Genomic DNA, 14,981 nt, shown 5'->3' with positions numbered 1-14,981 from the left:
GAAAACTTTGATGATATGGAAAACACAATATTATAAAAATAGGTTTAATACAAAAATTAAAAAAGACAAAACATATAAACCCTTCCCATACATTGATAATATTTTTAATAATTGTAATAAAAATCTTAAAAAAGAGAATGTGGCATTGGCCCCAGCTTTGACCAACAAAATCTCACAGAATGTTCATATTAATAGATCAAAAACAGACAAATTTAATAATGATGTATTGAAGAAAACTGGTGTTGTATATAAAATCAATTGTAATTGCCAAAACCCGAAATATTATATAGGTGAAACTGGTCGTACATTAGAGACACGTATTAAAGAACACGAAGCTGCCATTAGATTAAATTATAACAACTCTCCCTGGTATAACCATATTAAAAATAGTAAATGTAAAATTGATAGAAATAATATTAAAATCTTACACACAGAAAAAAATATATATAAAAGAAAATTCAAAGAACATATTGAAATAATAAAAAATAAAAACAATAATTTAATAAATATCTCTAATGGCATGCAAATAGAACAACAGTGGTACGACATCATAGAGGGCGTGGCAATAGACCAATAAAAAATTTTTTTTGTGATACTTAACACTAAAAGAATGATTGTAAAGGTTACTTTGTGTAAGTTACCTAGTGTAAGTTGACATTTGTGCATTTACAATATTAGAAAGAAAGAAACCTGTATGTATACTTTTATAAAATCTTTGTACAACTTGCTTGTTACGATGTTTATTCATATTGTCATTGTAAATTGTTATTTATAGAAATGTTTAATTATTGCGAACCCAAATCTAAAAATATTGATTGTTTTTCAAAGCATATTAAACCAAAAGAAAAGGTCAGTGTGCATATTTTATAAAAATACCCCTTTTCCTTTTTTGAAATATTTACCACTTAGTTTTTATTTTGTTTTTATAGCGATAATTTCATCATATTACTTTTTACTCCTTGTACTGGTGTTTTAGTAAGTAACGATCCAACTGTATGAAATAAGAAATGTGTAAAACCCTTAGAGGTATTTGTGATGTGTTTATGTTATGTTACTTAACAAATTACTTTGTTGGTTTTTTTTAAATTATATCAATTTAATTTTTATAATTGTAGAACACTGAAGAGGAACCGAAATGTTACACCGGTTCGAAATGCATATGTGAAAACTAATAAAAGAATTTATTAACCTTTGCTGTGAGATAGTCTACCAAAAGGATTAAAGAGACAAAAAATTCACAAACGAATAAATACAGCTATAACCAGAATATTCAACATGTTAGTTTATTATTATCTTGATCCCACTTTTGTTGCCATTCTCTTATAAGTTGATCCCATATGTTTTGTATGTCCTGTTGTAAGGGTCTTTTAGTATATAGTAGGGATTTCTTCATCAAGCACTGCTGATTTAGCAAGCTCATTAGCTCTTGTGTTGCCAACATCTTCATGTGCTTTTATCCAGTTTAGTGAGTAGTCATTGTTTGAAGCTTGTAGAAGTTTGTTGTTTTGTTAGTAATTGGGTGTGTTTCTTTGTTTTGTAAAAAAATTGTTGCTCTACTATCTGAAAAGAAGTTAAGTAAATTAACTTCACTCTGACACCGGGGATGAAATACTAAATATGGAACCTGTTACCGGTGTAATTTTGCGTGAAAAATTCTTCCTTTCACAAACGTTTTTGAGCTGTTGAGATAGCTCTTCTTCAGGTAGAGAAGCAATTCCAATGGAACACTTCGAAAAATGGAACATAGATATTTAAATAAAAAACCGAACCTAAAAATAGAACGCAAATGTTTAAACAAAAAATCTGAAATTTGCATAACGAAAAATCATTAAGACGGTCATGTGCATTCGTGCACTGATGTTGATATTTATAGATCGTTGTTTATGAGGGCCTGCCATGCTATAGAAAGATTAATCTCATCTTTCTGGTTTATACATGTGGTCAGGTGGTTAGCCTTGCAGATGGATATAGCTTCCCGCCATTTTAGATGTTCCAGGTAGGGTGTAGTGTCGATGATGTCAGCTTTGTTGAACTCCGGTTCTATATTGGAATTTGATGGAAAGGTGGTTAGGGCCATGGTGTACCGCCCATGCCAAAGGTTTGCTTGATGCTCTTGTACTCTGGTGTTTAAAGATCGGTTGGTTGAGCCGATATAGACAAGGTTCTCGTTACATCTGTTATCTTTCAGCGGGTTAGAGTACACGCCAGGAAGCCTGCTACGAACCGGACTGCCTTTTCCATTTCTGAGGATGTCGTAGATTGTTGGGCATCTTCTATAGGCTATTTGTAATTGCTGTTTTCCGGCGATCTCAGCATATATTGCTTTAACGTATGGGTTAAAGGTGACTGGAGGCGTGTACGTTCATCCTGGTCAGTATTGGTCTTCGTATTTGTAGTGGGTGCGTATTGTGAGTGTTGATGTCGCTCAATTAGACGGTGTGTTAGACCACGGTAACCATGCTATTTCGACAGCTCGAAAACGTTTGTGAAAGGAAGATTTTTTTCACGCAAAATTACACCGGTAACAGGTTCTGAAAAGAAGTTAATCCTCAAGTCAGAGAATTTATTCTCACACTCTTTCACTGCATTTCTAATAGCTAGAATTTTGGCTTGTTACACTGTTTCCCACTTCATTCAATTGTAACAAGTTTCTTTTCCACTTTTGTAAATGACAAAACTACTTCCAATGTAGCTTAAATTTTTGAACCATCTATATACACATTAATTGTTTTCTTTAAATGGTTGTTTTGGAAGGTATACTTTTTCTCCCAGATTTGGGATGTTAGAGAAGGGGATTCTGTTTTTAAATCTTCTGTCCTATATCCATCTGTTCCTATAACAAAATTTTGTCCATGTTTGAGTCTTAATTTTGTGCGATGAATGTAATAATCTTGTTTACTGGTGGTTTCCCTGCAAGGACCAACAGGCTATTTGTGGGAATGTTCTATAAATCTTTGTAAATACAAAAAGAACTTTTATTTGAACTCCAAGAAGTTTTTGCTTATGTTTTTTGGAGATAGCTTTCTCCCAACATGGGCATGCATACTATATGATATGATTGGCATGAAAAGTAAATTATATATATAACTCGGAGTTCAGACACCAGTTGCTCTTATCAATTTTTGAAACAGATTGAAAGTTGATTCCAATATGTTTGGTAACTATTTGAAGTTTATGGTTGAGTGTCACTCCAAGATATTTTATTTCTTGTTGTATCTTTATAGAATGATTTCCAAGTGTTATGCTTTGTACTCTTTTTATAAAGGTGTGGAGCACCTGAGCAACTGAAGACTATTCCTATCATTTTAGATGGTTTAAATTCCAGCTTGTTTTGTTTTTTTCATTATTTTATTCTATCCATAATGTTGGTTCCTTTTCTCTCTAATTCTCAAGTTTTCTCTCATTATCACTAGTGCATTGCCTTCATATGCAATCTGAACGCATTGACCATAGTCTTGGAGGAGAAAATAATCAAATATAATACACCACAGCATAGGTTCACATGACGAGTCTTGTGAACAACCTCTGTTGTATTCATTGTCAAAGTTTAGATTTCCTGATTTGAGTCACTGTTTGGTTTGACAAATAATCTTTGATTACGTAAAAGATATTTGCTGGGCATTCAAACTTTCTAAGTCTATACAGAATTAATGGCCACCATGCTGCATCAAAAGCTATTTGAATATCCAAACTCAGTTCAAGTGCATATTTAAAGTTAAGTGTTTTTCGTTTCAGAAACTATCGTATATGTGGCCTCCACTGTAGATTTTTGTTTTTTAAATGCAAATTGTCCATCACTAAGAAGTTGTTTGGATTCAAGATGCCAGTAAATCTTGTTGGTTATAAGTCTTTCCATAACTTTTTCCATCACCAGGATTAATTTTATAGGTCTTTTTTCTTCTGGCTTACCTGTCTTGGGAATTGGTGCTATTTTTTCACTCTTTTAGCTTTCCAGGAAAACTCCTTGTTAAATTCATGTGTTATAAATATGCATAACTATATTTGTGATTTGAATCCATAATGATTTGATTATTTGTAGTGTGAGATTGTCCATACTTGGTGCTGTCTTGCTAAGTTTCAAAATATTTTTTTCAACTTCCTTGACTTGTGAAAGGGGAATATTCTGGGTTTCCACGGGGAGTTATGTGATTTTTTTAAGTTTCTTGCTCTATTGTTGATCTTCATTGGGGTTATCCTCTCTGCAGATCTTTGCAGAGAGGATAACCCCAATGAAGGGCAGAGAGGCATACCTCAATTCAATGGGGTATGCCTCTCTGCAGAAAAGGCCTTCATGATTGTATTTAGATCTTTCGTGATTTCTCCTTCAAAATTTATTGTTTGGATTGGTTGTGCTGCTTCCAGTTTTCCATTATTCTATTTTGTCAAGAAACCCCTTGGATTTTGTGAAGCCTTAGTACAATATTTTTTCCAGGAGGTGAGTTTTGCTTTTTTTATAGCATCTGTATAGATTGTTAGATGCTCCTGGAATTGTTCCTTCAGTTCTATTCTCCTTGGTTCTACTTTACATTTTTCATACATTTTTCTATAGTTATTGTTTGCTTTCCACATTTTTGTCAAATCTTCACTCTACCTTGGCACCAGTCTTTTCTCAATTGTATATTTTGGAATTGCCATGTTGCATGCAGTTTTAATGTTCTCCACAATTTTTTAAATTTTTTGTTGGGCCTCCTCTCTTGTGAGTGATGGGGTTGTGTCAGTGTGTTCAGAGCTGTATTGGTTCCAGATCTCCCAGTTTGCCTGTGATGTTTTATACTTAAGTTCTTTGGGAAGACTGGTTGTAGAAATCTATGTCAAAAGCAATATACGAATGGTCACTTAAAGTGTCATCTTGCAATATCTTCCAGTTAATAACATTATTGAAAATGCTGGATGAACTGACTGTTACATCAATTCAACTTTTACCTCTGCTGAAGATGATTGGTGGCAGTGTTAGATCATTGTGTAAAAGCAAATTGTTTGATCTCTAGAATTCTGGAGATCAAACGATTTGCTTTCCTCTAGGGTCTCTTCTAGGGTCAAAGGCTTCTCCTTTACATACTGGGGAGTGAGACTTGACATCTCCTGCAATGATAATATTTTTATTTGGAAGTATGTCCATAATTCTTTCAATTCTGTTTAGGAATCTCTTGTATGTCTCTGTAACCTGGGTAGTAACTATTTATCAGTAGGAAGCCAAAGTTGTTTCTGTTTATTTAACAGCATACTACAAAGTCATTACTTAAGTTTTTACTTTCCTGGCTGTTATATATAACAGAGGGAAAGTATGGTAATTGGTCAAAAAATGAACCCCAAGATTTTTACATTTTTTTGACTCAGAACTTTGAAATGTTGAGAAATGCAAAGAAATTTGGGGAATTTTTGTACGTATGGATGTGTATGTGTGGCACAATTTTGTTCACTCTGTTTGAAGCTTAATAACTGCTATGCTTTTTGTCAAATATTTTAAAATTTTGCAGGGAAGTTTGTTACTATATTGCAAATTTTAATGTCATCAGCATATATAAATATTTTAGAGGACACCTAACTTCACAATACACCAGAATGAATATAAAAAGTGCGACTCACAACAACCAATTAACTGGCGTGAAAATGATTAACATTTGAGTGACAAACATTTTCGTAACCCCTTCTGGGCTCTTCTTCAGGCTTCTTTTTAATTCAGAACAGGCTGGCAGTTAACATTCGAATATAAAATCGAATGGTAAGAGATTACGTTTTCACATCAGTTAATTGGTTGTTGTTAGTTGCACTTTTTAGAGGACACCATCATTAAAACTTGATCTATATAAGAAATAAAAAACAAGTAAAACAGCAAAGCCATTTTTGGGATGAGACTATGTCTCACTATATGTGCATTTAAATTAAAACTCAGGCAAAATTGAAATACAAAATCGAAGATACTATGAAATATTCTTTCTACTGAATTTTAAAATTAAAGTTTTTATAAAGAATACATCTTGAATTTTAAATATGAAATCAAATTTTTAAAAAACAAAATGTTTTGTGAATATTTTTAAAATGTGAAATTTTACATTGCATTTGCATTTGTTTGTTGTTTCAGTTTGCGAGTAATGCATGTGCAAATCTCGCACTAGCACCTGTTTGTAGAAACAGTTCTGCCATTTTGTATTTTATTTTGACCCTGTTCTCAGTCCCCTGACTACCTACAAGTCTGGGTTTTTTTTCTGTATGCATGATTTGGACACAAATACTCTGTGCCAAATTGCGACTCCTGACACATACTCCTTCATACCTCTAAGATGTCCAGCCATTGCATGTCAATGGCTGGACATCTTAGAGACAGCAACATGATTTTATAGATGAGACATAGTTTCGTTAATAAACAGCTTAAAATGGAATCATGTGAAATATCTTTAACTGTCGAGAAAGAAAGAAAATATTAATCATTTTGTTTTACAGTATAATATCATTAGTTAATAAACATTAGAACAACCAATAAGTTCTTGACCAATCTCATCAAAGACATAAATACAGTAGTGTGTTGATTATCTGAAAGTCAATCATCCGAAAGAATTCCAGTCGGCAAATTTAAATTTTCGCCAGTGCTGTGGCGCTTAATCTTTGGCTATGTCTTGGGCTACTCAAATAATTTACGTTTTTGATACTAAATTAACTTCTGAAGTATAATTTTTTATTGTTTTTATATTTTTCAATATANATATATATATATATATGTATAAATACAAAATAAAACATAAATCAGATATATTATTATATATCATGTAATAATATCATAAATAAACAGAATACCAAAAATGTAAAATTAAGGCATAAGTTAGGAGTTCTTAAAAAACTTTTAACTAAGTACTTCCATTCAGATAGTAAATCTTTAATGTCTTTTGCATTGATGCACATATCTTGTAGCTTGCCCTTATAAATTTCAATTTTTTCTGTGCTCATCACTAAAGTTGGGGAGTGTAAGGACTTAACAATAGCTGCTTCCTCCCATTTTTCTACAGAGCCTTCAGCCTGCACCATCTGAGATAATACAAGTAGCATCAGATCATTTCTTGACATTATATTTATGCTCCTTGAGCCTGATTCCTAAACTTCTTGTTGTAGTTTTTTTTTATTCCTAATTGCACATTTTCATATGGAATTCTGTACACCGCTGTCTTTCCTTCTTTATTAATGCTATCCTTTTCATTCCTTAATATTGTATAGTGCAGCGTTTTTCAAAGTGGGCAATAACACCCCCTTGTAAGTAAATCCCCCATGCAGTGAGTAAATCTAGGGGGAGCGATGGAGGCAGGATAATGAACGATGACCAAAGGCAAAAGTCAGGGTAACTGACAGCCGTTCCCTTTCCTCTGTTAAACTGATAAGAGGAAACATTGCATTTAATGGTTCCAGATGTTGATAACAATGTACGGTAAGGGCACAAAGTGTGAGATTCATAGAAAAGCTTTCCTAAGAATATTTCCAATCCTTTCTCACACAAGAGAAAATGGGTTAGGGGCATTGGGTATAACTTTATGGAACAAAGGGGGCGGTGGATTGAAAAAGTTTGGGAATCACTGGTATAGAGGTTTGAAGTTCTTTTCAAAACCATTCTTGACCACATGTAGTCCACAATTTCATGACTTTTGTATTTGAACTTTGTGATTCTACTGATATCACTGTTTGGAGTCTGTTATGCCCATTTTGTAGCTTTTAATCATTCCTGTTATTGTTTCTGCTCTGTATCCTAGAGTTCTGGTTACTTACAAAATTCTGTTTATCTCCTTCTGCCTATCAACTGCACTACTACAGTACAGAAAGGCCCTTCTAATTTGGCCCTTAACTTTAAGGTTCTTTTAATTTGGAATGCAGCCAGTTTATATCAGTAAGTATCATTTAATTGCGACGGGATGTAAAGCATACCATGCGTCAGTTTGATGTACAGTACAGTATGTACTAGTGACCAAAGAAAGACACAATAAAGATTACTCACTAGTCTCACTGTTAGAAGAAGAAATCTTTACTTATAGTTATGTTCATTCTAGTTTATTAATTTTACAAAACAATTTGCAAATTATGTTTAAGCTTCTCACACTATGTTTGCTCCCAATCCATAATTTAGGATACCAGAACCACTTCTTGCATTAATCAGTCACTTCATTTTGTTATATGTGGTAAGAAAGGCAAAACTTTCTAACAGTTTTATTCAAGAACTACAGAAATTCATACTTCTTAAATAAAACTTATTCTATGTCATTTCAGAATTTTATTCTGCATTTATATTATAATTCAAAGTTATTTATATTCAGTTTAAAAATATAATAAATGGGTGATTTTATTAAAGGGATTCATATGGAATCATATCTAGATGTTATGAACAAGCTTTTGTATGAACTTGGATTGGCAAAAAAATATAAGTTTGTATGGGTCTTTAAATTCCAATGATCTAATTTGTTATTTATCGTATTTACTCGCATATAAGATAATCTCGCACATAGAACGAGGTGTGACATTAAAGATAAAAAAGAAAAAAGAAAATTAGATTTATTAATATGATTCTAATTTTATTTAATTTAATCACAAATAAAATATCAAATGTATATAAATGCACACATTGTTTTTGCAAAAATTACTGGCATTTTAAACTTTAAGGAAAAATATTGTAAAATTAACAACATAATTTGTTCACGTAAAGCTGGACAATCGGGAACCTTTTTTGTCAATTCTTAACAGTCAAATCCACTCTCTGTCAATTACACTGAGAATTACAACGAGTTTCTCTGAATTCTGATTTCTGAGTAATCATCTATTTTCATACAGGAATGGATTAAAATTTATATTGGGCACCCATGTGATTTTGGAATTTTAATTTGGAATTCAATTCAAAAGCTTTGCTTTTCCTATTGTTATTCATCTTTACTCCTGACAATATAGAAGAATTATTCAAACAATCCAGATAAAATAGTTTTGTTTTTAAACACCAGAGGGTGATTATCCAGTAAAAAATGCAAATACACAGTTCACAAAAATTATTGCAAAAACACAAAGAATTTTTTGCTTGCTCATATAGGATGATCTAGGTTTTTGAAACAGTGAAAAATGAATAAAACCTTGTCTTATACATGAGTAAATATGGTATTATTAATTAATAGAAGATTATTTTGTATGTGGTTAATTGTCATCATTATTATATTTATTTTCAGTTATCATTGGTATAATTATAATTTTTAAAATAGAAATGTCAATTTTAAATTGATTGTGTATAGTAATGCTTAACAGTTTGTGTATTCATGTAGGATACAACATTTGAACATCATTTTCAGGAAATTCCAAAATTGCCTTCGGTTCCACCTGAGGTGATGAGAACGGCAAGTGAAAGGCATCAAAAAGGATTAATGTCTCCGTGGATATATCAAATCCTTTCTCAAGTAAGAATTGAATTTAATTAAAATCTTATTTAAAAAATATAAGATACAGTAGAACCTCTATATTTGATACATTCTATAATCGTCATATTTGTCAGTATTTTCTGTATTTATTGTCATTCCCAACACCGGCAGTGGTGCTAGAATCGCACACTTACACTGATTATTTAGCTGTGTTAAGCTTAGTGTTGCCAATTTAGCTAATTTTTTGCTAGATTTAGTGGATTTATGAACAATCTAGTTATGCAAATTACCTAAATTATAATGGCCTAGCTATTTTTATAATGCTATCTAGCTACAAAAACTCAAGCAATTTTAATGGAAACAATATGATTTGAATATTTTTATTAAAATGTCTAGCTATAAATTTGAATTTTGAGTTGGCAACACTATGTCAGCTAGCTGTAGTTAATCAGTCTGCTTTGTGCAGTTGTGGTGTGTGTTCTTGATTTCTTGCGTTATTTTCAAAAACTCAAGTTCCAATGGCTGCAACAAAGCGCACTGCAGAAAAACAGCAACAAAGGAAATCTGTTAGAACAACAATAGAGAAAAAAAAAAATTATTTCTAAGTCTGAAAATGGATAAAGTAGAGAGGTTGCAGCCGAAGTTTTCATCTCTAAAATATGAATGTTGAACATTGAGTGCCGTCATCTTGTAATCCTAGAAGTTTGACAATGGCATTAAAAACATCATTGGAATAATGCTCGACATTCCAAATGTCATTATCAAACTTCTAGGCTTACAAGATGGCAGCGCTCAACGTTTGACATTCATGTTTTAGAGATCAAAATTTTGACCACAATCTCTCTAGCATTTCCAACTTAGCCAAAGAATTTAATATGTTGAGATCATAATTTGAATTACCTAATGTTTTAATTGATGGTATGTCTTCTTCTAAACAATAATAACCTTACTTTTATTACCGAAAAGGTAAGAATGCTTGAACAGCATTCTTACCTTTTTGGTAATAAAAGAGCAAAATATGCCGAAAATGCTGCTTTTGATCTTCCGTATTTGATGGGACACAAAAAATAAACAATTGCACAAAAGCAAACAAAATTTTTTACAAATAAGCCTTAAAATGCTAGCTGTCAAAATATATAATGATAATACGGTTTAGAATTAAAATGGTGGGAAAAATACGACTAATCCGTCTAATGGTAAAAAAAAAAACAAAATTACTTTCCGAACAACCCAATAGTATGTGAGAACAGGTCTTTAAAATTTATTTTTATTTCTGCTCATTATTTTGCTATGCTAATAAACCTGATTATTTACCTGGGTGATCAGTACAACCACGTTAATCATGTGCTCATTCAAAAGATTGTGGTCAGAACACTGTGATTGTGGTTGCTTTCAGAAAATGCTTATGATTAGTTTTGTACAGCCAAGGTGGGTCTCAAACCTATGATCAGTTGGCCAGATATGATTCCTGAATATTTATCTAGTCCACATATCTTGTTTCCTAAATATTCTGAGACAAGACACCTGTATTGGTTTCAGCAGATAGTTTTAATGTAGGAAAACAACCAAACAAACATTTTTGATCACTCTCAAATTTCTTTGTTAGTTTAATGTACTGTTCTATCAATCAAATATTATTTAAGCAGCTTTTTTTTTTTTTAAAGAAACAAAACATTCTATGTGCTTTGTGAAGATGTTCAAATTCAAAACATAAATGTGATGTACAGAAATACATGTACAGTACATAGCAGTGAAATATGACATAATAAAATTTATCAAATATGCACATAACTTTCTATGATTTGAGATAGACTAGAAAAAAATTTTTTTAAGTTGTAACACACTTATTAATGACTAGTGTTGAGGTGACAAAATTTACAATGTTGTGTTAAAGTTTGTTGCAGTTGGAGACAATGTAACATTGATTGCCACACTTGCGATAGGTTAATATTTTCTTTACTATTAATACAACTTTTCTTGAGTATTGCTTTATAAATTTTGATAGTTTTGGTTATTTTTAGCTGTTGTATATTGAAGGTGATGTGTAGGAGTTTATCCCAACTCTGGGGAAACCTGGGGCTCGTGAGGAAATTGGGCCAGAACAGTGTTATAATTCATTTTTGAGGTGTCGTACACAAGCTCCCTTATCTCGATTATTAATGATCTGTTAGTTGTGAGCCTATGTGTATCTTGTTTCCACCAACATATTTTACCATCAACATTTGAATTAGTTCAAAGCATATAAACTTTTGAAAAATCATCTAGAATTAACAGTTCTTGTTGCAAATGATTTTTATGAAAGCTATTTAGTAAGGAGTTTAACAAATTAACACAAAAAAACTTTTTCACTTTTCACCAGTATTTAATTAAATTAACAAGAAAAAATAATTTTGGCTTTATTAATAGGCCTTTTTCGGTTTCTAAGAATACAAAATGGAATGTTTTATATAATGTACATTTTAAGTAGAATATATAGCTATATAAAATTTCAGATAGCATTTAAATTGGTGTTTCAAACAAGGAAATGAATAAATAACAGAAAGATAAAAAATTAAAGTATTGTAAGGTTAAAATATGTCATTAGTAATATAGATACATAGAAAAATAATAAATGAGAAAGATTACATAAACAACCATACAACTTAGGATCTACCATGTGATAACACTATAAGTCTTCATTTACCTTATATGTCTTCTGACTTTACCCTAGCATATGATATTGTATAGAGACTGTTTGCATATTATGCTTATGATAATGAGTCAGTAGCTTTGTAATTGATTAAATCAATCTATTATTTATTGTACAAACTGCACATACTCAGTATAGTTGGGCAGAACTGGATAATTACAACACAAAGATGATTTACAAACATCTAAATGAATAGTGTTGATAAATAGGTTTGTGTTTGATTAGAGAAGACGTTACTTTTTGTTGAAAATGTAATTGAAGATTTTGTTGCAGTTCTCTGTTTCCTAGGTGGCTTTCCTAGGATTAAGTCAGCATTCTTTTTATTTCAGTTTTCTTGAAGTAATTATGAATAAGTTTCTTAAGCTTTTGAAATGTTTCTTCTTCTTCCAACAGAAGATTTTGTGTGCATGGCCAGGCAATTCCTCTCTTTTTGCAGGACAATTTCAAGTTCCATTATTTCTTGTTCTACTATTGGACAGTCTAAAAGATAATGTTCACTTTCATCTGTAGGTTCACAGATGGTATATTTATTATTGTCTGAGAATTCAAAGTGATGAAGATATGTATTAAAACATTTATGGTCTGTATGAAACTACATTGAATAGTGGTTAAATTTCAGCTTTTGGAGTTTTTCTGTTTTCTTGATATCTGGGATATATGAATATGTTAGTTTATTTGTTTGTGAATTTTTTGTCTCTTTAATCCTTTTGGTAGACTATCTCACAGCAAAGGTTAATAAATTCTTTTATTAGTTTTCACATATGCATTTCGAACCGGTGTAACATTTCGGTTCCTCTTCAGTGTTCTACAATTATAAAAATTAAATTGATATAATTTAAAAAAAACCAACAAAGTAATTTGTTAAGTAACATAACATAAACACATCACAAATACCTCTAAGGGTTTTACACATTTCTTATTTCATACAGTTGGATCGTTACTTACTAAAACACCAGTACAAGGAGTAAAAAGTAATATGATGAAATTATCGCTATAAAAACAAAATAAAAACTAAGTGGTAAATATTTCAAAAAAGGAAAAGGGGTATTTTTATAAAATATGCACACTGACCTTTTCTTTTGGTTTAATATGCTTTGAAAAACAATCAATATTTTTAGATTTGGGTTCGCAATAATTAAACATTTCTATAAATAACAATTTACAATGACAATATGAATAAACATCGTAACAAGCAAGTTGTACAAAGATTTTATAAAAGTATACATACAGGTTTCTTTCTTTCTAATATTGTAAATGCACAAATGTCAACTTACACTAGGTAACTTACACAAAGTAACCTTTACAATCATTCTTTTAGTGTTAAGTATCACAAAACAAACTTTTTATTGGTCTATTGCCACGCCCTCTATGATGTCGTACCACTGTTGTTCTATTTGCATGCCATTAGAGATATTTATTAAATTATTGTTTTTATTTTTTATTATTTCAATATGTTCTTTGAATTTTCTTTTATATATATTTTTTTCTGTGTGTAAGATTTTAATATTATTTCTATCAATTTTACATTTACTATTTTTAATATGGTTATACCAGGGAGAGTTGTTATAATTTAATCTAATGGCAGCTTCGTGTTCTTTAATACGTGTCTCTAATGTACGACCAGTTTCACCTATATAATATTTCGGGTTTTGGCAATTACAATTGATTTTATATACAACACCAGTTTTCTTCAATACATCATTATTAAATTTGTCTGTTTTTGATCTATTAATATGAACATTCTGTGAGATTTTGTTGGTCAAAGCTGGGGCCAATGCCACATTCTCTTTTTTAAGATTTTTATTACAATTATTAAAAATATTATCAATGTATGGGAAGGGTTTATATGTTTTGTCTTTTTTAATTTTTGTATTAAACCTATTTTTATCATATTGTGTTTTCCATATCATCAAAGTTTTCTTGGGATAACTATTTAAAATGAATTTCTGTTCTAATTCTTTTAATTCAATTTTTCGGTCATTTTCGTTGGTGGTTCTTGTATATATATTTTTTAATTCCATTATATATGTATTCTTTTTTACTGTCTGTGGAATGCTAGAGTGATAGTTTATTGTTTTATTTACATTGGATGGTTTTTTATAAGTATTAAACGTAAATTTATCTGTTTCATTATTTATTGTTATATCAAGAAAATTAATTTTATTATCTTTTTCCAATTCTATATCAAATTTAATATCATTATTTATACTATTAACTGTGTTAAGAATTATTTTATCATTAGTTATTTTATTATTAAATATTACTAAATAGTCATCTACGTACCTCATTACGGTCTTTATCCCTGGGATGTTTTGTATTTTTTTGTCTATTTCTATCATTACTAATTCAGCTAGTTTTGGCCCCATCTTTGACCCCATACTCACACCATCGGTTTGCCTATAGAATTCATTATAGACTTCAAAATAATTTCTCTGATATGCAAATTGTGTTAAATCTATTAAAGTTTTACTTATGTTTAAATTTGTGAGGCTATCCCGTACAAGTTTCCATTTTATGTTAGGGTACATATTTTTTACATCTAGGCTGATTAATGTGTCTGTTTTTTCTTTTTTAATTTTTTGAATAATATTAATTGCTTCATCAGCATTTTTTATGCTATTTTTAGAATTTTCAATACTTTTTAATTTTTGTTTAATATAATTTTCTAAATTGTATAGTATCGAGTATCTAAAATCAACTATTGGTCTATATTTTTCCTCTTTTTTGTGTGTTTTCAACCGTATATGTAACTTGGGGGTTCTATTATTATTAAAATTAATTATATTATTTTTATCCGTATCACTAATATTACCTTTCGAATGCATTTCTTTTACAATTTTTGTTAAATCCTTTTTTATTTTTTCATATGGATTATTAACTAATTTAGTATATTGTTCATTGTCAATTTGTTCTTTACTTTT

At 30.6% G+C, this 14,981-nt stretch overlaps 1 protein-coding gene across 1 annotated transcript in view; it reads left to right on the top strand.

The window, feature by feature from the left end:
- LOC111637472 (constitutive coactivator of PPAR-gamma-like protein 2) overlaps window positions 1-14,981 on the top strand; it is a 184,267-nt gene that overhangs the window by 119,945 nt on the left and 49,341 nt on the right. The window contains exon 8 of the mRNA XM_023382965.1: window positions 9,279-9,410. Coding sequence (XP_023238733.1) covers window positions 9,279-9,410 — 132 coding nt within the window. The remainder of the gene's footprint in view (window positions 1-9,278; window positions 9,411-14,981) is intronic.

Source organism: Centruroides sculpturatus, unplaced genomic scaffold, assembly GCF_000671375.1.
Source record: "Centruroides sculpturatus isolate CEXI.00-Female unplaced genomic scaffold, Cexi_2.0 scaffold870, whole genome shotgun sequence".
Taxonomy (NCBI): Eukaryota; Metazoa; Arthropoda; class Arachnida; order Scorpiones; family Buthidae; genus Centruroides; species Centruroides sculpturatus.
This window is presented reverse-complemented; position numbering and strand designations above follow the sequence as displayed.